The 24,060-nt window shown below is 38.9% G+C and overlaps 4 protein-coding genes and 1 pseudogene across 4 annotated transcripts; 3 read left to right on the top strand and 2 right to left on the bottom strand.

Moving 5' to 3' along the window:
- The first annotated feature begins 846 nt into the window (after positions 1–846).
- Positions 847–2,526, top strand: LOC133971177 (transcription factor HES-2-like). The gene is made up of 2 exons (XM_062408432.1): positions 847–969; positions 1,083–2,526. Exons 1-2 carry the CDS (start codon positions 847–849, stop codon positions 1,413–1,415), a joined length of 456 nt encoding a protein of 151 aa, XP_062264416.1. The 3' UTR covers positions 1,416–2,526.
- Positions 2,527–5,400: 2,874 nt separating this feature from the next.
- Positions 5,401–7,479, bottom strand: LOC133971210 (transcription factor HES-2-like). The gene is made up of 2 exons (XM_062408480.1): positions 7,357–7,479; positions 5,401–7,243 (listed from the first exon to the last, which is right to left on the bottom strand). The coding sequence occupies exons 1-2, from the start codon at positions 7,477–7,479 to the stop codon at positions 6,911–6,913; spliced, it is 456 nt and encodes a 151-aa protein (XP_062264464.1). The 3' UTR covers positions 5,401–6,910.
- A 2,687-nt stretch (positions 7,480–10,166) lies between these two features.
- LOC133971185 (transcription factor HES-2-like) lies at positions 10,167–11,983 on the bottom strand (annotated as a pseudogene).
- A 4,287-nt stretch (positions 11,984–16,270) lies between these two features.
- Positions 16,271–18,111, top strand: LOC133971193 (transcription factor HES-2-like). Its single transcript, XM_062408455.1, has 2 exons — positions 16,271–16,393; positions 16,507–18,111. The coding sequence occupies exons 1-2, from the start codon at positions 16,271–16,273 to the stop codon at positions 16,837–16,839; spliced, it is 456 nt and encodes a 151-aa protein (XP_062264439.1). The 3' UTR covers positions 16,840–18,111.
- Positions 18,112–21,704: 3,593 nt separating this feature from the next.
- On the top strand, positions 21,705–23,536 carry LOC133971201 (transcription factor HES-2-like). The gene is made up of 2 exons (XM_062408468.1): positions 21,705–21,827; positions 21,941–23,536. Exons 1-2 carry the CDS (start codon positions 21,705–21,707, stop codon positions 22,271–22,273), a joined length of 456 nt encoding a protein of 151 aa, XP_062264452.1. The 3' UTR covers positions 22,274–23,536.
- Positions 23,537–24,060: the final 524 nt, after the last annotated feature.

The raw sequence follows: 24,060 nt of genomic DNA, 5'->3' as shown, positions 1-24,060 counted from the left end.
CAGCACACGCCCACGTTCTGTCACTAAAGCTGCTTTCAAAGTGCTTTTGTCGTTCACTGACCACATCATTCAAACACTGAGTGTGGGAAACTGAGAGAGACTTTCTACTCACACCAGCAGACACAAGACCACACAGCTGCTGCATCTGGACACAAGGACAACTTTTAACTATTCGACAAAAGACACAAGACACATTTTGGTCTCAAATAAAAATATTATAAACTGATTGGTTTTATTAATCACTGCAGTGTAAGTAATGGTAGTTTATAAATATATGATTAAATTTGTTTTGATTGATATTGATAATTGTGACAATATGTTGCGATGTCCTTTATAATGGAAACAGTTATTATCTGGACACCAGGGAAGGGATGAAATGTGTTTTCTTCTTCCATGAAAGGAAAACAAATTATAAAGCTTGTTCATGTATTTAAGTTTAAACAGGAATTGTAAACTTGGACAGAGTTTAGAGTTTGTGTAAAACTTCACCGTAGAGATTTTGCACTTCACCTTCATCTTCTACTACTGATGAAGACTCTCTGGTTTGACACGTGTGCTGCTGAGCGTGTGCTCAGTCAAAGTCATTGATCAGCATCAGGCAGCAGATCTGCTCTCTACAGGGTCACCACTTTCCCAGATCCACACAGAGCTCTATGTGTGCCCCCCCCCCCCCCCCCCCCCAGTCCTCCACCTGTTCCCCTGAAATCAAACTATTGTCCCTGAGGCATTAGCACCATTCAGCACTAATGAATCTCCAAGCTCTATGATTGGCTGAGACTGTGGGAACCTGCAGCCAGCCCCAGACCCACACATTGATATGGAGATGTGGGACTATAAATAGGAGGGATGAAGGCAGCAGAGATCAGATTGTCTCTACACAGACCTCTACAGCACAGAGATCCACACATGGCTCCTACAATCACTGCAGCAATGACCAACTCTCAGGAGCATCTGACTCGGAGCCACAAGGTAAATTGAAGATTCAAGGAGACGTGCTCTTCTTCCACCAGAGCTTGTGTTTGTTCATGCTGACTCTTGACTCCACAATGACTTGATGACTGACTTTGTTCTTGTCCCTGCAGCTCAGAAAGCCTCTGGTGGAGAAGTTACGCAGAGAGCGAATCAACAGCAGCATCGAGCTGCTCAAGTCTCTCCTGGGTCCAGAGTTCCTCAACCAGCAGCCAGACTCCAAGCTGGAGAAAGCAGACATCCTGGAGATGACCGTTTGCTTCATGACACAGCTGCTGCAGCAGAACCAGCAGCAGAGAAGACTGATGAAGCACGTCAACAAGCTGCAGTCTTCCTCTGAGGAGAAGCTGAGAGAGGCTGACTTCTCTCCTCTGAGCTCCACAGTCCACAGCAGCATCACCAAGGACAAGAGTCCAGTCAGCAGCGCCCCCTGGAGGCCGTGGTAGACTCCTACAGACTGGAATCATCATCAGACAAACTGGGACAAGCTCAGTGGTCAGAGACGACTGGAAGTGAATTCCATGAAATGTAAGGACTTGTTCTTCTGTATGAACAGAAACATGTATTTGTGTGTTGGACGTTTCCTGAGGAAAGAAGCAACAATATCTTTCAAGTGAAGAAAGAAAACATCTTGTCATGCATGTTGCATGAATCACATCTGACTGCATCAGCAGTTATCATCACCCCTCACTGTGTCAGTGATGTATCATCACATGGTTTGTCACCTGTTGATTAACTTTGATCTTTGCTGTGAAAACATCTAAATGTTCATTTTGTGGACGTGTTTTCATCAGGATTTTAACTTTGAATTTCTCTGTTCAGTCAAAAATGATCTGTTTTAAGATCCAAACGTTTATTTCATTTTCTTTATGAACGAGAACATCTTGTCATGCATGTTGCATGAATCACATCTGACTGCATCAGCAGTTATTATTGTACCTCACTGTTCTTTGTGTATTAGAGTTTTATCATTATATGATAACATTTGTTAACTATTGATCAGTATTGATTGTTGTCATTAACAAATATTTATTTGTTCCTTTTTATGGACATGACTCAGAACGGATCTGTTTTAAAATCCAAAATGTTTCTCTTTTGCAAAGAGTTTACTTATATCACAATTTTCTAGTGATACTTTTGTTTTCCATTGTGTGTCATGTATTGTTAAAATACAACACAACTGTAATATTTTCCAACTATGGAAATATAATGATCAAATTGATCAAATATCTTAATTATCCTCTTTTGGATATTTTGTCATAATTGAAGCTCCATCACATGTTGTGATTATGAAAACTGATCTGTTAAGATCAAAATGTTTATTTCTTTTACAGCAAAAGTAAAAATGTAATATCACAAGTTTGATTATTAAGCATAATGTTTATAATTGTGAAAACTTCTTTTCCAGTTGGAAAAATGCTGTGAAAGTCCAGTGACGCATTTCACTGGACAAGTTGTTTTTGTGACGGAAGTTGTTGTTGTGACGCATCGTCACCTCTAGTTGGCGCTGTCATACTTTCATTGTGACTTATTGAATAAACAAACTTTCAGATGAAACATTTTTCTCTTGTCATGCTGTTTTAAAGTGACCCTCTTTATAATGATGAAGTTTCAATTATAATCCTAATTGATATAGATCTACACCATTGCTCCTGCATTTAATTACAAACAAATAAAAATAATAATTAAAACAATTGAGTTTTAGTTGAGATTGTTTTTAAATGAAATTAGGTCATAAATGATACATCACTCTGTCCAAATGGAATAAATCAAGAAATTGAATTTAATGATAACACAATAACTTTGAAGACACTTCTCCTGGACCATTAGTTTATGATATTATTGCGTTTCAGGTGTTTTAATTTAAGATATTTTAAGTTAGCCATCTTCAAAGAGGCGACACATTGTCTGTAACATGATGTGTAACGGGACACACTTGTATTGTTGTGTCAGTGAAAGCAGTGAAAGGACCGAGTGTGGGAAACCAGAGGAAACTCCCTCACAGAGCCTGAGGGACCAATGAGCCTGACCTCTGACCTGAGGCCACTAAATTATGTATAAGGGACACCGGCCCCAAAAAGTTCTTGATAAGTTTAAATCATACATATATTTTTTTCGTTGAAGTGAAATACCGTTCACCAGATGGAACGTTTATTCTAGCAACGGTGACTTGACTGTGACTTAACCTGTTAATCTGTGACCTTTTACAAGAAGAGAACACATACTGATGTTCTTTGTGACAAAATAATAATAATAATAACAATAATATATGATATTTTAGAGTTGTCACATATCACTGTTTGTATCTATTTATAATGTTTTTAGGTTTTACCAACACTTATGTAGTGAATTAAGGAAAATCTACTTTAGGGCAAAGACAATATAATCGCAGAAGGGACTACAAGAAAAACAAGTATCAGTGTGAAGTAATAAATCAGTAAACATACAACATATATGTAAGGATTTATACAAATAGTACCAAAATATACAGTTTAACCAGGACTGAATGAATTAAATAATGAATAAAATCAAACCTGAGTTAATGGGCGTTCAGTTGTTTTTCATGATCAGAAAAAGATCATTGCTATGTCCATTATTAATTACATTTAAGCATTATACCACAATTATAAATATCAGTTAGTTACATATAGTTTATGTTATCGTATGCTATCAGTGCGTTAACTGGAGTGAGGTACAAATTAAATTGATGAGTTTATGTGTAGAAAGTCAGCGTTTGTGATGTATTTGTTAGACTGGGAGGAAGTTGTCCTTGTGTCCAGATGCAGCAGCTGTGTGGTCTTGTGTCTGCTGGTGTGAGTAGAAAGTCTCTCTCAGTTTCCCACACTCAGTGTTTGAATGATGTGGTCAGTGAACGACAAAAGCACTTTGAAAGCAGCTTTTGTGACAGAACGTGGGCGTGTGCTGCGATGGAGACACTGACCTGAAGTCAGCCCACCGACCATCTGGAGGGAAACAACCTCATTGGATCCCTGACAGGTTTTAAAATATACTTTTTTTTTTTAAATACATAAAGTCAATGCTCTGCTCGAACTACATTGGAACCTGCATTTTTGAGCTTGTAGTGAAAAACATCTATTTTACTTAATCATTCATCAACTGGTTTAAGATTAAAGCTTTGTATCTGGAGTGGGGAGGGGGGAGGGGGAGGGGGGGTAACGGCAGCTGTTTCCTGAAGTGTGCCAAATCCCTCAGGACAATAGACGACTGCTGGTGTGCATAAAGATGCAAATCAGACTGGACTGTGATTCAGTAGACTGCAGCTTTCCCACACTCTGACCACACACTGTTCACACTGAGACATGTTCAGACACAACCACACAGGGATCAATCCTTTTAGTGACCATTCCCTAGGGGTAGTGAAATGATCGAGAAATACATATCATGAATGTCGCATGCTTAAACATGTGATCCTGGTTTCTATCTACGTTAAAGGGATCGATGAAATTGGAGAAGTGATATAATAAACTCTGACATTTGCCATAGACGAGGATTGTAAATGGTTTATTATTATATTTTATTCTATTTCTAAATGAACTGCAGTCAAAACAAAAACATTGAGAGCTTCTCAACCTCAGTATTCAGATTGACACTGACAATATCCTGTCATAAATTATACAAATGATATATATATATATATAAGTTTTACTTTCAGATTCAAGATTCAGAAAGTTTATTGTCACTTCTCTGTTCATCCGCTGTGCAGAACAGGATGAGGTAGAGTTTAGTGATGAAGATAATCAAAATGAATAATGAATACACAGCTGGAAAGTGAATTGAACAAAACAACACAATCCTGCACGTCAGTTAGAGTCGAGTGAAAAGTTTTGAGTGCAGTTAGAGTAGCTGTGAATTTGATATACAAATCTATGTTATATTAAAATTGTTAAATCTGTTGTTCAGTAGATTAGAAAAATATGTCTTTGTTAGATTTGCACTATTTTCTGAACTTTTCTGTTGAGCTCTGGTCAGGTTGTCATTCTGATTCCTCCACATTCGATCTTTAACCTGAGAGGTCTCCATCTATTGTCCCTCCAAACTCTGTGAGAGCACTTCCTCTGGTTTCCCACAATCTGTCGAGCCGCTGCTTTCACCAGACCAACAATAGATGTGAGTCTCATTAACCATCACAGTTCTGTTTGAGGTTTTCACATTCCAGCACCAGGAACTGAGGAATGCACCAAAACTATGAATAATTCATCTTCACCAGAGGAATGAAGGGAATCCTCCACCTCATCGGTCACACAATAAGTTGTGTGTCTTTGAAATAAACTCCAGATGTGATAGTGATGTTTACCATTAAAGTGTGATGTCACAATACTCTGCTAGTTATGAAAGAAAAATAATGAAAGGAACATGAAAAAAAAATAGCAGAACTTGACATAAGAAAAAATTTGTTGAGGACAAAAAGAGTTTGTATTAAATTGATTTATTTGTTGAACTCAATCATACGTTTTATAGAAGCTTCTGATAGGAGCAGACAGATGTGATGATGCATCACAACAACAACTTGGTGACATTTCCAAGAAACACTGCACTCAAAATGAGTAGAGGATCTTCCGTCTTCACAAAAGACAAACAGGATTCATCATCAAGCAGTTTTACACCTAACTTTTCTAAATGACCTTAAAACTGATCTCAGATCAGATCAAGTAAAGATAACAAAGTGATCAATGCTGGCTGTTAATCAGGACAATTTTGTACTACAAAAATCACTGGGATGTATCACCTTGAAGAGCAAACCTTTCAAACAATAGGATGAAAATAAGTGATCTGAAAACTGATCAAATATTAAAGACATACAAAATTAAGTCAATTCTGTAAAAGGTGTCCAAATAGAGGACAAATACATCTGTGAAGTCGTGGAAGTGTTTACAGTGATACACATGTGAACAGTCATTCATGTTTGACTGGATTCATGCACCAGCACAAAGATTCTTTCTGAATATGAAAAATAAAGTTTCTTTTTTTCAATATTTTCCACAGAAAATAAAACATTTTTCCCAACAGGAAAAATTTGAGGAACACAATCAAGTATTTAAGAAGCTTGTTTAGGTATGAAGCAAAATCTTTTGACAAAGAGATAAAAGTTTGGATCTTACAACAGATCAGAGAGATTAAAGTGAAGTAAAGAATATTCGGACAATATGTCCACATCAGTGTTTCTAAAAAAAACACAACAGTCACTTTAAAAATGTAACAAAGTGACATTAAAAACAATCTTTAAGAAGAAAAGAATCATTGGGATCTTACAATAGATCAAATTTGGTAAATAACAGAGATTAGGAGATTTAACATTTCCGATCAAAATGATCAATATTGACGAAACATATTAAAATGTTTCAACTGTGTTCTCTTCAACCATGAAGTACAGTGAGGTAAAATATGAATAAATGTTATCATGTAATGATAAATCACTGATACAGTGAGGTACAATAATAACTGCTGATGCAGTCAGATGTGATTCATGCAACATGCATGACAAGATGTTCTCGTTCATAAAGAAAATGAAATAAACGTTTGGATCTTAAAACAGATCATTTTTGACTGAACAGAGAAATTCAAAGTTAAAATCCTGATGAAAACACGTCCACAAAAAGAACATTTAGATGTTTTCAGAGCAAAGATCAAAGTTAATCAACAGGTAACAAACCATGTGATGATACATCACTGACACAGTGAGGGGTGATAAGAACTGCTGATGCAGTCAGATGTGATTCATGCAACATGCATGACAAGATGTTTTCTTTCTTCACTTGAAAGATATTGTTGCTTCTTTCCTCAGGAAACGTCCAACACACAAATACATGTTTCTGTTCATACAGAAGAACAAGTCCTTACATTTCATGGAATTAACTTCCAGTAGTCTCTGACCACTGAGCTCGTCCCAGTTTGTCTGCTGGTGACTCCAGTCTGTAGGAATCTACCACGGCCTCCAGGGGGCGCTGCTGACTGGACTCTTGTCCTTGGTGGTGCTGCTGTGGACTGTGGAGCTCAGAGGAGAGAAGTCAGCCTCTCTCAGCTTCTCCTCAGAGGAAGTCTGCAGCTTGTTGACGTGCTTCATCAGTCTTCTCTGCTGCTGGTTCTGCTGCAGCAGCTGTGTCATGAAGCAAACGGTCATCTCCAGGATGTCTGCTTTCTCCAGCTTGGAGTCTGGCTGCTGGTTGAGGAACTCTGGACCCAGGAGAGACTTGAGCTGCTCGATGCTGCTGTTGATTCGCTCTCTGCGTAACTTCTCCACCAGAGGCTTTCTGAGCTGCAGGGACAAGAACAAAGTCAGTCATCAAGTCATTGTGGAGTCAAGAGTCAGCATGAACAAACACAAGCTCTGGTGGAAGAAGAGCACGTCTCCTTGAATCTTCAATTTACCTTGTGGCTCCGAGTCAGATGCTCCTGAGAGTTGGTCATTGCTGCAGTGATTGTAGGAGCCATGTGTGGATCTCTGTGCTGTAGAGGTCTGTGTAGAGACAATCTGATCTCTGCTGCCTTCATCCCTCCTATTTATAGTCCCACATCTCCATATCAATGTGTGGGTCTGGGGCCGGCTGCAGGTTCCCACAGTCTAGGCCAATCAGAGAGCTCGGGGAGACAATAGTGATGAATGGTGCTAATGCCTCAGGGACAATAGTTAGATCTCAGGGGAACAGGTGGAGGACTGGGGGGGGGGGGGGGGGGGTGATGGAGAGAGACTCACAGATCTCTGTGTGGATCTGGGAAAGTGGTGACCCTGTAGAGAGCAGATCTGCTGCCTGATGCTGATCAGTGACTTTGACTGAGCACACGCTCATCAGCACACGTGAAGAAGAAAAAACCTTCATGTTGTGTTTTATGAGTTACACATGAAGTGAAAATAATTATATTAAACACAACAATAAATACTGATTTTGTTGTTTTTAACATCTGCTGAGACGCTTGTCGAAATCTTATATTTTAAAAAGATAATTTCATTTGATATTTAATATTAGAGGGCATGTTTGTATTGTTTAAAAAAAAAGTATTGCCTCAAAATGCAGCATCCATCAGAAAGTTTGTTATGTGATGTCCATTTATTCGGTTAAAAATAAACTCAGGATTATAATGGTACTAATATCCAGATGCAGCAGTCATTTGACACGTGCCTCGTCCTGTGTGTGTCTAAGTGTGTGTGTGTGTGTGTGTGTTTGTGTGTGTGAGTAACAAGCTCAGCTCACTTTCCCACACCGACTCCCTGAGCTGTGGTCAATGAACAACAAAAAGACGTGTGTGACAGATGCTGCTGTGTGTGGTCATGGACACACTGCCTGAGCCATCTGGAGGGAAACGATCCCATTGGCTGATTCTGATCATTTGAAAACTCTGAAATAACAGAAAAACAAAACTTTGTTAAGTTTCAACAAAGTGTCTTTAACGTCACATGTTTTAACTTCTAATCATCGTCATATAAACTTCAGTCATAACCACGTCTGATTGTTGATGGATCTAACTGAACCTTCAGCTCCAAACGGGTCTGTCTGTGTGTGTGTGTGTGTGTGGGGGGGGGGGGGGCCGGGGTGATGCTTGTTTGATGAAGTGTGCCAAACCCCTGTGGAGGATTCCTCTGCTGCAGCTGGAGTGGACGTCATTCCCACTCAGCTCTGAGCTCCACAGTTTTCCCGCTCTCTGTCCGTCAGCAGGAAACACACACGAGTCTCAACACAAGTGAAGTGTGTGAGGTGTGTGTGTCAGGCAGCGAGTGGACAGTGGTGTGTGTGAGGTGTGTGTCTCAGGCAGCGAGTGGACAGTGGTGTCCTGTCCACAGATCGTTACACAAAGAGACACACTGCATGAGTGTCTGCATCAACTTTTATTAACGTATTCATTCATGTTGTAAAATGCAAAAGTTAGATTTTTATTGTGTTTTTATTTCAAAAGATTCATATTCATCTGTATGGTCATTAATAATGATAAAAATGGTAATTTCCATTTATAAAGAACCTTTCAAACTAAGTGCCAAATGCTTTATATGTTAAAAATTAAGAATTTAGGGCAACAATAGGAAACATTTAAAAAGTTGATTGAAAATCACACAGATTTAGAGAATGAATTAAATAATAAAATGTCACAGATGAGAAAAGACTCAAAACAAAACAGAAATTAAAACAATTAAAAAAGTTTATATAATATCAGAGCTTTGTTGAAAGTGAATAAATACAAATAACAAGTTCTCAGAGAACATACTTCTGAAATATGATTTTGATAGAGATTTAAAATAGGATGAGTTTGACAGATGAATTTTCACAAATGAAGCCTCTAGTGAACTTTTTCCTTCTCACTGGACTTTGACTCATGTTTGTCTCATGACGTAATGATCCTGTGTTCTCTTGTGTTTGTGTCTCTTCATTTGTCTGGTATTTGGTTCTAATGTTGTGTGTCTGATGGTTTTATGTATTTTTTTAAACAACCCAGTTTCTGCTCTGATAATGAATTTGACTTGTCCTCTCAGCTCTGCTCCTCCGTTCATCAAACTCTGCTCTGTTCAGACTGAACTGCAAATAAACAGCTGATTTTAAATCGGTCTGAACAAAATTATTCCATGTGAATCTTTTCTTTGCCCATTTACACTCAAACTGGTGTGAAACCAGTTTAGTATTCAGATCCAGAGTCTCTTTAATGTGTGTATGTGAGGTCAGGGGTCAGAGGTCAGGATCAATGGCCCCTCAGGCTCTGTGAGGGAGTTTCGTCTGGTTTCCCACACTCGGTCCTTTCACTGTTTTCACTGACACAACAAAACAAGTGTGTCCTGTTCTACATCAAGTTACAATGAGTGGCCTCTTCAATTCCTCAATTCAAACCTTTCACATTAAAACCTGTTTTTCACTGAATGATGCTGCAGTAAAAGTTTGATTTGAAATGTACACGTTCTCCTTTTGTTTGATGATTTCACTCAGTGCAGATAAAGAGTCTGAACCTCATCAAACATCTTCATGCAACAACACTGAGTTTGACTAAAGTCTCAATAAACTGTAGATTAATGACACAGTCTCTCCTCAGGCCACATGTGATCTGATCTGTGAGGATTTAAATTCACTGTAAAGATCTTTTTCATGGAGGTGAAATGAATTCATGAAAAAACACGTTCTTCATCATAAACAAGAGAAATATAACAAGATGACGAGGAAACATAATTTTCATCTGACAGTTTTTTTATTCAACAAGTCACAATGAGAGTATGACAGCGCCAACTAGAGGTGACGATGCGTCACAACAACAACTTGTAGATGTCTACAAGACACAGTGAACTCAGACAGAGTGAGGGAACAAGTGTCTTTATAAAAGACAAACAGTGGACAGCATGTGAGGACACAGTGCTCACTGGACTTTCACAGCTTTTTTCCACGTGGAAAAGAAGTTTGTTGTTAATCAACAAAGGTAAAAACAATAAAAACACAAATGACTTTACAACAAATCACATTGTTCTTAATGATCAGGAACTTCAATGAGTTTTCAGGAGCAAAAACAATTGTTCACAAGAAACTGTGACATTAAGTTTAAACTTTTACAGTAAAAGAATAAACATATTGATCTTTAAACAGATCAGTTTTCAACAATCACACAAAGTGATGGAGATTCAAATACGACAAAATATCCAAATCAGGACAATGAAGATTATGATCAACATGATCAAAACTATTAAACAGGAAACAATGTTACTATTGAATTCAATGTTAGGAACACATGACGCACAACGGAGAACAAATGTATCACAAGGAAACTGTGATTAAACAAAACCTTCACAAAAGAAAGAATATTGATCTTACAACAGATCAGTTGTGACTAATCACACAGATTAAAGTAAAGTCCAATTAGAACATGTCCATAAAAAGGACAAATATCTTCTCATGACAATGATCAATACTGATCAATAAGTAACAAAGTTATCATATTATGATATAATGCAAATACATGAAGTACAGGGAGGTACAATAATAACTGCTGATGCAGTCAGATGTGATTCATGCAACATGCATGACAAGATGTTCTCGTTCATAAAGAAAATGAAATAAACGTTTGGATCTTAAAACAGACCATTTTTGACTGAACAGATGAATTCAAAGTTAAAATCCTGATGAAAACACGTCCACAAAAAGAACATTTAGATGTTTTCACAGCAAAGATCAATGTTAATCAACAGGTAACCAACCATGTGATGATACATCACTGACACAGTGAGGGGTGATAATAACTGCTGATGCAGTCAGATGTGATTCATGCAACATGCATGACAAGATGTTTTCTTTCTTCACTTGAAAGATATTGTTGCTTCTTTCCTCAGGAAACGTCCAACACACAAATACATGTTTCTGTTCATACAGAAGAACAAGTCCTTACATTTCATGGAATTCACTTCCAGTCGTCTCTGACCACTGAGCTCGTCCCAGTTTGTCTGCTGGTGACTCCAGTCTGTAGGAGTCTACCACGGCCTCCAGGGGGCGCTGCTGACTGGACTCTTGTCCTTGGTGATGCTGCTGTGGACTGTGGAGCTCAGAGGAGAGAAGTCAGCCTCTCTCAGCTTCTCCTCAGAGGAAGACTGCAGCTTGTTGACGTGCTTCATCAGTCTTCTCTGCTGCTGGTTCTGCTGCAGCAGCTGTGTCATGAAGCAAACGGTCATCTCCAGGATGTCTGCTTTCTCCAGCTTGGAGTCTGGCTGCTGGTTGAGGAACTCTGGACCCAGGAGAGACTTGAGCAGCTCGATGCTGCTGTTGATTCGCTCTCTGCGTAACTTCTCCACCAGAGGCTTTCTGAGCTGCAGGGACAAGAACAAAGTCAGTCATCCAGTCATTGTGGAGTCAAGAGTCAGCATGAACAAACACAAGCTCTGGTGGAAGAAGAGCACGTCTCCTTGAATCTTCAATTTACCTTGTGGCTCCGAGTCAGATGCTCCTGAGAGTTGGTCATTGCTGCAGTGATTGTAGGAGCCATGTGTGGATCTCTGTGCTGTAGAGGTCTGTAGAGACAATCTGATCTCTGCTGCCTTCATCCCTCCTATTTATAGTCCCACATCTCCATATCAATGTGTGGGTCTGGGGCTGGCTGCAGGTTCCCACAGTCTCAGCCAATCAGAGAGCTTGAGGAGACATTAGTGCTGAATGGTGCTAATGCCTCAGGGACAATAGTTAGATCTCAGGGGAACAGGTGGAGGACTGGGGGGGGGGGGGTGATGGAGAGAGACTCACAGATCTCTGTGTGGATCTGGGAAAGTGGTGACCCTGTAGAGAGCTGATCTGCTGCCTGGTGCTGATCAATGACTTTGACTGAGCACACGCTCATCAGCACACGTGTCAAACCAGAGACTCTTCATCAGTAGAAGAAGATGAAGGTGAAGTGAAAAATGTACACAAACTCTAAACTCTGTCCAAGTTTACAATTCCTGTATAAATTATATTACATGAATAAGATTTATAAATTGTTTTCATTTTATGGAAGAAGAAAACATAGTTGAACCCTTCTGCAAGGCACAGGAGCTGAACATCAGGTATCACAGATTCATTAATTGTTTAAATTTAGTCTCACTGGTGTCCAGATAATAACTGTTTCCATTATAAAGGACATCTCAACATATTGTAACATTATCAATATATATCAAAAGATAACAAATGTTATCATATATTTATAAACTACCAGTACTTTAACTACAGTGATTCATGAAACCAATCACTTTATAATATTTTATGTTGCTTTTTTGTCAATTCATTAAAAAGTTGTCCTTGTGTCCAGATGCAGCAGCTGTGTGGTCTTGTGTCTGCTGGTGTGAGTAGAAGGTCTCTCTCAGTTTCCCACACTCAGTGTTTGAATGATGTGGTCAGTGAACGACAAAAGCACTTTGAAAGCAGCTTTAGTGACAGAACGTGGGCGTGTGCTGCGATGGAGACACTGACCTGAAGTCAGCCCAACGACCATCTGGAGGGAAACAACCTCATTGGATCCCTATGAGCTCTGATGGTTTTTAAATATAAACTAAAATTATCAGGAGTTAATCTGCAAATATTTCATCTGTAACTGTAAAAATATATATTATAGTGAAAACAGAGTGTTTGTATTCACAACTTGATTCAAGATTCAGAGCAGATCTGCTGCCTGAACCTTTTTGTTGATGGACGATGTAACTTTAAATATAGAAAGTTCAACTTATAACACTTTTATTCTGCCTAAATAAAGAATTTGACTGTTCATTTTGAATTGTTCCCTTTGTTTCCCTAAACAAACTCCTGTATGGATCAGTTCATTTGAATAAGTGTGTTATGTCCACACTGTATTTACAAGGTGTAACCACGAGGATCCTGCAGCTGTCCAGATGTGTCCTCTGACGTCAGGGTGAGTAGAACGTGTCTCTCAGGTTCCCACTGACTCAATGAACCACAGACACACTTTGAATGGAGCTTTGTGGCTGATCCTGGACCTGTGTTGTCGTAGAAGCAGAGCCCAGTGTCACCGACCATCTGGAGGGAAACAGCCTCATTGGCTGTCTCTGACAGTTTGTACAGTTCAAACACACAAATGATCATAAAGATTCAATTAATCTGCCAGATTATTTCATTTTAATCTGTGTGAGACATGTTGATGGTCCACTCATAAGTGTGTGGTGGAGTCAGCAGCTGGATCCACCAGTGGTCTCTCTACAGAGGGAGGGAGGGTGAGGCAGCTGTTTCCTGAAGTGTGCCAACTCCCTCTGGAGAATAGTGGACTGCTGCAGGAGTCAAGGATGATCATCAGGTCTTCTCTCCAGAGCTTTCCCACACTCCTTTTCTTTACAGTGACAGTCTGATTTTACATTTAATCATAATAGGATGTAATTGAATCAACAGTTTAATTTCTACATATTGTTATTTTATTTTGACAATATCTTGTTTTCACTGAACAGTTATCATAATGATGTGATCCTGAAATGTTTGTGAAATAAAACAAATTAGATATTGTACATTTCAATTTCTGAATAAAGTATCATTATTTACTTGACATAAAAGACATAATTATAAGTAAAACTACAGATTATAAAACTACTGACGGGGATTTTATCATGTTGGCAAAAAAAAATAAGTTTAAAGGACGAACATACTGAGGAGGATTATGTGAGCAAATCTCTGCCTCTCTTTGGATGTTTAAATATCTGGAGCTATGTCCCTCAGGACTAATGTGACGTCTAATAGGACACACTTCTATTGTTGCTGCAGTGAAAGGACAGAGTGTGGGAAACCGGAGGAAACTCACTCACAGACGCAGAGGGACAATAGATCCTGACCTCCGCCCGAGGAGAGATTAAAGAGAAGAGATTAAAGGAAACACTGATGTTTCAAATGGGACCTTTTTGAGTTTGAGTCAGCAGTTTTTTATAAACATTACATAAAGCTATAATTGAGCAGAAAACATTGGAAGAATGGAATTCAAGCAACATGCAAAAATGACTCTATTTAGAATTTAAATGATACAATACTTGGTATGTTTGATTGATTTCTCTAACATGTCAGGATTATAAAATCCTTTCAACTGCATGAAGTTATTACGAGTTCAAAAATGATGAATGATTTCAGGATCACATAGTAAAAGACAAAATAAAGAAAAAAGATAGATTGGTGTTGTAATGAAAGAATATGACTATAAGTATAATTCATTGAACTCTATAAGCCTACGTATTGGTTCTATTGATAGATTTAGAAAACATCTGCACAACAAACTTTTACTAATTTACTTAATTATACTTCATATCATGATTAATTATATCACGAAATAAAGTCTTGAACGTTTTTTCTCTGTAAAAATAATAGTATGTTTGCAACATGTTAGAATAGAAGCTTGGACATTCCTCTGTTGAATGAGGTGAAACCTTTATGTTTGTGAATGCAGTGTGGGAAAGCTCTGGAGAGAAGAGCTGATGATCATCCTTGACTCCTGCAGCAGTCGACTATTCTCCAGAGGGAGTTGGCACACTTCAGGAAACAGCTGCCTCACCCTCCCTCCCTCTGTAGAGAGACCACTGGTGGATCCAGCTGCTGACTCCACCACACACTTATGAGTGGACCATCAACATGTCTCACACAGATTAAAATTAAATAATCTGGCAGATTAATTGAATCTTTATGATCATTTGTGTGTTTGAACTGTACAAACTGTCAGAGACAGAGCCAATGAGGCTGTTTCCCTCCAGATGGTCGGTGACGCTGGGCTCTGCTTCTACGACAACACAGGTCCAGGATCAGCCACAAAGCTCCATTCAAAGTGGGTTTGTGGTTCATTGAGTCAGTGGGGACAACAAAAGGTTCAGGCAGCAGATCTGCTCTGAATCTTAAATCCAGTCGTCAACATAAACACTCTGTTTTGACTATAATATATATTTTAACAGTCAAAGATGAAATAGTTGCCCATTAGCTCCTGATGCTTCATGTCATTTTAGATACATTTAAGAACCATCAGAGCTCAGAGGGATCCAATGAGGTTGTTTCCCTCCAGATGGTCGTTGGGCTGACTTCAGGTCAGTGTCTCCATCTTAGCACACGCCCACGTTCTGTCACTAAAGCTGCTTTCAAAGTGCTTTTGTCGTTCACTGACCACATCATTCACACACTGAGTGTGGGAAACTGAGAGAGACTTTCTACTCACACCAGCAGACACAAGACCACACAGCTGCTGCATCTGGACACAAGGACAACTTCATACAGTCAATCATTAATGGAAAAATAAATGATGATATTTGAAATTATATCATATGTTGATCTCTAGTGAGTTAAGGAAGTAATGTTTGATAATTTATAGAAAATAAAGATAAAAATGAAAAATATGAATGAAATTCCAAAATTACAATCAATGCTCTGTACTGTATATAGCTTATAAATATAAATTAGTTTATACACATATATTACTATTATATACATGATTTGCGCAAACACAGTTTTTTAGTTTGTGTTAAACTTCACCGTAGAGATTTTTCACTTCACCTTCATCTTCTTCTGCTGATGAAGAGTCTCTGGTTTGACACGTGTGCTGCTGAGCGTGTGCTCAGTCAAAGTCATTGATCAGCATCAGGCAGCAGATCAGCTCTCTACAGGGTCACCACTTTCCCAGATCCACACAGAGCTCTGTGAGTCTCTCTCCATCACCCCCCCCCCCCAGTCCTCCACCTGTTCCCCTGAGATCTAACTATTGTCCCTGAGGCATTAGCACCATTCATCACCATTGTCCCCCCGAGCTCTCTGATTGGCTGAGACTGTGGGAACCTGCAGCCAGCCCCAGACCCACACATTGATATGGAGATGTGGGACTATAAATAGGAGGGATGAAGGCAGCAGAGATCAGATTGTCTCTACACAGACCTCTACAGCACAGAGATCCACACATGGCTCCTACAATCACTGCAGCAATGACCAACTCTCAGGAGCATCTGACTCGGAGCCACAAGGTAAATTGAAGATTCAAGGAGACGTGCTCTTCTTCCACCAGAGCTTGTGTTTGTTCATGCTGACTCTTGACTCCACAATGACTTGATGACTGACTTTGTTCTTGTCCCTGCAGCTCAGAAAGCCTCTGGTGGAGAAGTTACGCAGAGAGCGAATCAACAGCAGCATCGAGCTGCTCAAGTCTCTCCTGGGTCCAGAGTTCCTCAACCAGCAGCCAGACTCCAAGCTGGAGAAAGCAGACATCCTGGAGATGACCGTTTGCTTCATGACACAGCTGCTGCAGCAGAACCAGCAGCAGAGAAGACTGATGAAGCACGACAACAAGCTGCAGTCTTCCTCTGAGAAGAAGCTGAGAGAGGCTGACTTCTCTCCTCTGAGCTCCACAGTACACAGCAGCATCACCAAGGACAAGAGTCCAGTCAGCAGCGCCCCCTGGAGGCCGTGGTAGACTCCTACAGACTGGAATCATCATCAGACAAACTGGGACAAGCTCAGTGGTCAGAGACGACTGGAAGTGAATTCCATGAAATGTAAGGACTTGTTCTTCTGTATGAACAGAAACATGTATTTGTGTGTTGGACGTTTCCTGAGGAAAGAAGCAACAATATCTTTCAAGTGAAGAAAGAAAACATCTTGTCATGCATGTTGCATGAATCACATCTGACTGCATCAGCAGTTATTATCACCCCTCACTGTGTCAGTGATGTATCATCACATGGTTTGTTACCTGTTGATTAACTTTGATCTTTGCTGTGAAAACATCTAAATGTTCTTTTTGTGGACGTGTTTTCATCAGGATTTTAACTTTGAATTTCTCTGTTCAGTCAAAAATGATCTGTTTTAAGATCCAAACGTTTATTTCATTTTCTTTATGAACGAGAACATCTTGTCATGCATGTTGCATGAATCACATCTGACTGCATCAGCAGTTATTATTGTACCTCACTGTACTTCATGTATTTGTATTATATCATCATATGATAACTTTGTTACCTATTGATCAGTATTGATCATTGTCATGAGAAGATATTTGTCCTTTTTATGGACATGTTCTAATTGGACTTTACTTTAATCTGTGTGATTAGTCACAACTGATTTGTTGTAAGATCAATATTCTTTCTTTTGTGAAGGTTTTGTTTAATCACAGTTTCCTTGTGATACATTTGTTCTCTGTTGTGCGTCATGTGTTCCTAACATTGAATTCAATAGTAACATTGTTTCCTGTTGAATAGTTTTGATCATGTTGATCATAATCTTCATTGTCCTGATTTGGATATTTTGTCGTATTTGAATTTCCATCACTTTGTGTGATTGTTGAAAACTGATCTGTTTAAAGATCAATATGTTTATTCTTTTACTGTAAAAGTTTAAACTTAATGTCACAGTTTCTTGTGACCATTTGTTTTTGCTTCTGAAAACTAATTGAAGTTCCTGATCATTAAGAACAATGTGATTTGTTGTAAAGTCATTTGTGCTTTTATTGTTTTTACCTTTGTTGATTAACAACAAACTTCTTTTCCACGTGGAAAAATGCTGTGAAAGTCCAGTGAGCTCTGTGTCCTCACATGCTGTCCACTGTTTGTCTTTTATAAAGACACTTGTTCCCTCACTCTCTCTGAGTTCACTGTGTCTTGTAGACATCTACAAGTTGTTGTTGTGACGCATCGTCACCTCTAGTTGGCGCTGTCATACTCTCATTGTGACTTGTTGAATAAACAAACTGTCAAATGAAACATTTTTCTCTTGTCATGCTGTTTTAAAGTGACCCTCTTTATTATGATGAATTTTTAATTACAATCCTAATTGATATAGATTTAGTTGAGATTGTTTTTCAATGAAATTAGGTCATAAATGCTAATTCACTCTCTGTCCATATGGAATAAATCAAGAAATTTAATTTAATGATAAAACATCACTTTAAAGACACTTCTCCTGCAGAGTTATGTTTCTATATTAATGCGTTTCAGGTGTTTAAATTTAAGATATTTTAAGTCATCTTCAAAGAGTGAAAACACGAGTGTGGGAAACCAGAGGAAACTCACCCACAGAGCCTGAGGGACCATAGATCCTGACCTCTGACCCCTGACCTCAACACACACATTTTAAAGAGACTCTGGATCTGAATATTAAACTGGTTCCAAACCAGTTTAATATCCAGTGAGAATGAAAAAGTTCACTCGAGTCTTCATTTGTGAAAATTCATCTGTCAAACTCCTCCTATTTTAAATCTCTATGAAAATCATATTTCAGAAGTTGGTTCTCTGAGAACTTGTTATCTGTATTTATTTAGTATCAATAAAGCTCTGATATTATATAAACTTTTTTAATTGGTTTAATTTCTGTTTTGTTTTGACTCTTTTCTCATCTGTGACATTTTATTATTTTATTCATGCTATAATTCTGTGTGAATTTCAAACAACTTTTTAAATGTTTCCTATTGTTGCCCTTAATTCTTCATTTTTAACATATAAAGCATCTTGTAACTACGTTTGAAAGGTGCTTTATAAATATAATTTATTATTTGTATCATTATACTTTCAGCAAATTAATGAACATACAGACAAACGAGAATATTTCGATCTTATGAAATTTAGACAACAGGAATCTGATTTTGCATTTTACAACATGAATGAATGAGTTAATAAAAGTTGATTCAGACACTTTGCTCACGCAACGTGTCTCCCTGTGTAACAGTCTGTGTCAGGACACCACTGTCCACTCGCTGCCTGACACACAAACCTCACACACACCACTGTCCACTCGCTGCCTGACACACAAACCTCACACACTTCACTTGTGTTGAGACTCGTGTGTGTTTCCTGCTGACGGACAGAGAGCGGGAAAACTGTGGAGCTCAGAGCTGAGTGGGAATGACGTCCACTCCAGCTGCAGCAGAGGAATCCTCCACAGGGGTCCCCCCCCCCACCCCCCAGGAAATAGAGTCACTTTTACATGTTGCTTAAATTCCCTTCTTCCAAAGTTTTCTCCTCAATTATAGCTATATGTAATGTTTATAAAAGAATGTCTATAAAACTGCTCAAGGTGATTTTATCTTGGAAAAAATTTATATATTATTGAAACAACTCAAAAAGGTCCCATTTGAAACATCAGTGTTTCCTTTAATCTCTTCTCTTTAATCTGTCCTCGGGCGGAGGTCAGGATCTATTGTCCCTCTGCGTCTGTGAGTGAGTTTCCTCCGGTTTCCCACACTCTGTCCTTTCACTGCAGCAACAATAGAAGTGTGTCCTATTAGACGTCACATTAGTCCTGAGGGACATAGCTCCAGATATTTAAACATCCGAAGAGAGGCAGAGATTTGCTCACATAATCCTCCTCAGTATGTTCGTCCTTTAAACTTAGTATTTTTTGCCAACATGATAAAATCCCCTACAGTAGTTTTATAATCTGTACTTTTACTTATAATTATGTCTTTTATGTCAAGTAAATAATGATACTTTATTTAGAAATTGAAATGTACAATATCGAATTTGTTTTATTTCACTTATATTTCAGGATCACATCATTATGATAAATGTTTAGTGAAAACAAGACAATGCAAAATAAAATAACAATATGTAGAAATTTAACTGTTGATTCACTTACATCGTATTATGATAAAATGTATAAGCAGACTGTCACTGTAAAGAAAAGGAGTGTGGGAAAGCTCTGGAGAGAAGAGCTGATGATCATCCTTGACTCCTGCAGCAGTCCACTATTCTCCAGAGGGAGTTGGCACACTTCAGGAAACAGCTGCCTCACCCTCCCTCCCTCTGTAGAGAGACCACTGGTGGATCCAGCTGCTGACTCCACCACACACTTATGAGTGGACCATCAACATGTCTCACACAGATTAAAATTAAATAATCTGGCAGATTAATTGAATCTTTATGATCATTTGTGTGTTTGAACTGTACAAACTGTCAGAGACAGCCAATGAGGCTGTTTCCCTCCAGATGGTCGGTGACACTGGGCTCTGCTTCTACGACAACACAGGTCCAGGATCAGCCACAAAGCTCCATTCAAAGTGTGTCTGTGGTTCATTGAGTCAGTGGGAACCTGAGATACACGTTCTACTCACCCTGACGTCAGAGGACACATCTGGACAGCTGCAGGATCCTCGTGGTTACACCTTGTAAATACAGTGTGGACATAACACACTTATACAAATAAACTGATCCATACAGGAGTTTGTTTAGGAAAACAAAGGGAAAAATTCAAAAGGAATAATCAAATTCTTTATTTAAGCACAATAAAAGTGTTATAAGTTGAACTTTCTATATTTAAAGTTACATCGTCCATCAACAAAAAGGTTCAGGCAGCAGATCTGCTCTGAATCTTAAATCAAGTTGTGAATACAAACACTCTGTTTTCACTATAATATCATCTTTTACAGTTACAGATGAAATATTTGTAGATTAACTCCTGATAATTTTAGTTTACATTTAAAAACCATCAGAGCTCAGAGGGATCCAATGAGGTTGTTTCCCTCCAGATGGTCGTTGGGCTGACTTCAGGTCAGTGTCTCCATCGCAGCACACGCCCACGTTCTGTCACTAAAGCTGCTTTCAAAGTGCTTTTGTCGTTCACTGACCACATCATTCAAACACTGAGTGTGGGAAACTGAGAGAGACCTTCTACTCACACCAGCAGACACAAGACCACACAGCTGCTGCATCAGGACACAAGGACAACTTCATACAGTCAATCATTAATGAAAAAATAAATAATGATATTTGATATGATATCTGATGTTGATCTCTAGTGAATTAAGGAAGTAATGTTTGATAATTTATAGAAAATAAAGATAAAAATTAAAAATATTAATAAAGTTCCCAAAATCCAATCAATGCAACTCTGTATATAGCGTATTAATATAAATTAGTTAATACACATATATTACTATTATATACATGATTTGCACAAACACAGTTTTGAGTATGTCTTAAACTCCACCGTAGAGTTTTTTCACTTCACCTTCATCTCCTTCTACTGATGAAGACTCTCTGGTTTGACACGTGTGCTGCTGAGCGTGTGCTCAGTCAAAGTCATTAATCAGCATCAGGCAGCAGATCTGCTCTCTACAGGGTCACCACTTTCCCAGATCCACACAGAGCTCTGTGAGTCTCTCTCCATCACCCCCCCCCCCCCAGTCCTCCACCTGTTCCCCTGAGATCTAACTATTGTCCCTGAGGCATTAGCACCATTCATCACCATTGTCCCCCCGAGCTCTCTGATTGGCTGAGACTGTGGGAACCTGCAGCCAGCCCCAGACCCACACATTGATATGGAGATGTGGGACTATAAATAGGAGGGATGAAGGCAGCAGAGATCAGATTGTCTCTACACAGACCTCTACAGCACAGAGATCCACACATGGCTCCTACAATCACTGCAGCAATGACCAACTCTCAGGAGCATCTGACTCGGAGCCACAAGGTAAATTGAAGATTCAAGGAGACGTGCTCTTCTTCCACCAGAGCTTGTGTTTGTTCATGCTGACTCTTGACTCCACAATGACTTGATGACTGACTTTGTTCTTGTCCCTGCAGCTCAGAAAGCCTCTGGTGGAGAAGTTACGCAGAGAGCGAATCAACAGCAGCATCGAGCAGCTCAAGTCTCTCCTGGGTCCAGAGTTCCTCAACCAGCAGCCAGACTCCAAGCTGGAGAAAGCAGACATCCTGGAGATGACCGTTTGCTTCATGACACAGCTGCTGCAGCAGAACCAGCAGCAGAGAAGACTGATGAAGCACGTCAACAAGCTGCAGTCTTCCTCTGAGGAGAAGCTGAGAGAGGCTGACTTCTCTCCTCTGAGCTCCACAGTCCACAGCAGCATCACCAAGGACAAGATTCCAGTCAGCAGCGCCCCCTGGAGGCCGTGGTAGACTCCTACACACTGGAGTCACCAGCAGACAAACTGGGACGAGCTCAGTGGTCAGAGACGACTGGAAGTGAATTCCATGAAATGTAAGGACTTGTTCTTCTGTATGAACAGAAACATGTATTTGTGTGTTGGACGTTTCCTGAGGAAAGAAGCAACAATATCTTTCAAGTGAAGAAAGAAAACATCTTGTCATGCATGTTGCATGAATCACATCTGACTGCATCAGCAGTTATCATCACCCCTCACTGTGTCAGTTATGTATCATCACATGGTTTGTTACCTGTTGATTAACTTTGATCTTTGCTGTGAAAACATCTAAATGTTCTTTTTGTGGACATGTTTTCATCAGGATTTTAACTTTGAATTTCTCTGTTCAGTCAAAAATGATCTGTTTTAAGATCCAAACGTTTATTTCATTTATTTTCATCTTTATGAACGAGAACATCTTGTCATGCATGTTGCATGAATCACATCTGACTGCATCAGCAGTTATTATTGTACCTCACTATTTCATGTATTTGTATTATATCATCATATGATAACTTTGTTACTTATTGATCAGTATTGATCATTTTCATGAGAAGATATTTGTTCTTTTTATGGACATGTTCTAATTGGACTTTACTTTAATCTGTGTGATTAGTCACAACTGATCTGTTGTAAGATCAATATTCTTTCTTTTGTGAAGGTTTTGTTTAATCACAGTTTCCTTGTGATACATTTGTTCTCTGTTGTGTGTCATGTGTTCCTAGCATTGAATTCAATAGTAACATTGTTTCCTGTTGAATAGTTTTGATCATGTTGATCATAATCTTCATTGTCCTGATTTGGATATTTTGTCGTATTTGAATCTCCATCACTTTGTGTGATTGTTGAAAACTGATCTGTTTAAAGATCAATATGTTTATTCTTTTACTGTAAAAGTTTAAACTTAATGTCACAGTTTCTTGTGACCATTTGTTTTTGCTTCTGAAAACTCATTGAAGTTCCTGATCAGTAAGAACAATGTGATTTGTTGTAAAGTCATTTGTGTTTTTATTGTTTTTACCTTTGTTGATTAACAACAAACTTCTTTTCCATGTGGAAAAATGCTGTGAAAGTCCAGTGAGCACTGTGTCCTCACATGCTGTCCACTGTTTGTCTTTTATAAAGACACTTGTTCCCTCACTCTCTCTGAGTTCACTGTGTCTTGTAGACATCTACAAGTTGTTGTTGTGACGCATCGTCACCTCTAGTTGGCGCTCTCATACTCTCATTGTGACTTGTTGAATAAACAAACTGTCAGATGAAAATGATGTTTCCTCGTCATCTTGTTATATTTCTCTTGTTTATGATGAAGAACGTGTTTTTTCATGAATTCATTTCACCTCCATGAAAAAGATCTTTACAGTGAATTTAAATCCTCACAGATCAGATCACATGTGGCCTGAGGAGAGACTGTGTCATTAATCTACAGTTTATTGAGACTTTAGTCAAACTCAGTGTTGTTGCATTAAGATGTTTGATGAGGTTCAGACTCTTTATCTGCACTGAGTGAAATCATCAAACCAAAGGAGAACATGTACATTTCAAATCCAACTTTTACTGCAGCATCATTCAGTAAAAAACAGGTTTTAATGTGAAAGGTTTGAATTGAGGAATTGAAGAGGCCACTCATTGTAACCTGATGTACAACAGGACACACTTGTATTGTTGTGTCAGTGAAAGCAGTGAAAGGACCGAGTGTGGGAAACCAGACGAAACTCCCTCACAGAGCCTGAGGGGCCATTGATCCTGACCTCTGACCCC

Source organism: Platichthys flesus, chromosome 2 (genome assembly GCF_949316205.1).
Source record: "Platichthys flesus chromosome 2, fPlaFle2.1, whole genome shotgun sequence".
NCBI classification, from domain to species: Eukaryota; Metazoa; Chordata; class Actinopteri; order Pleuronectiformes; family Pleuronectidae; genus Platichthys; species Platichthys flesus.
The sequence above is the reverse complement of the archived record's forward strand: the minus strand, read 5'-3'. Positions and strand labels throughout refer to the sequence as shown.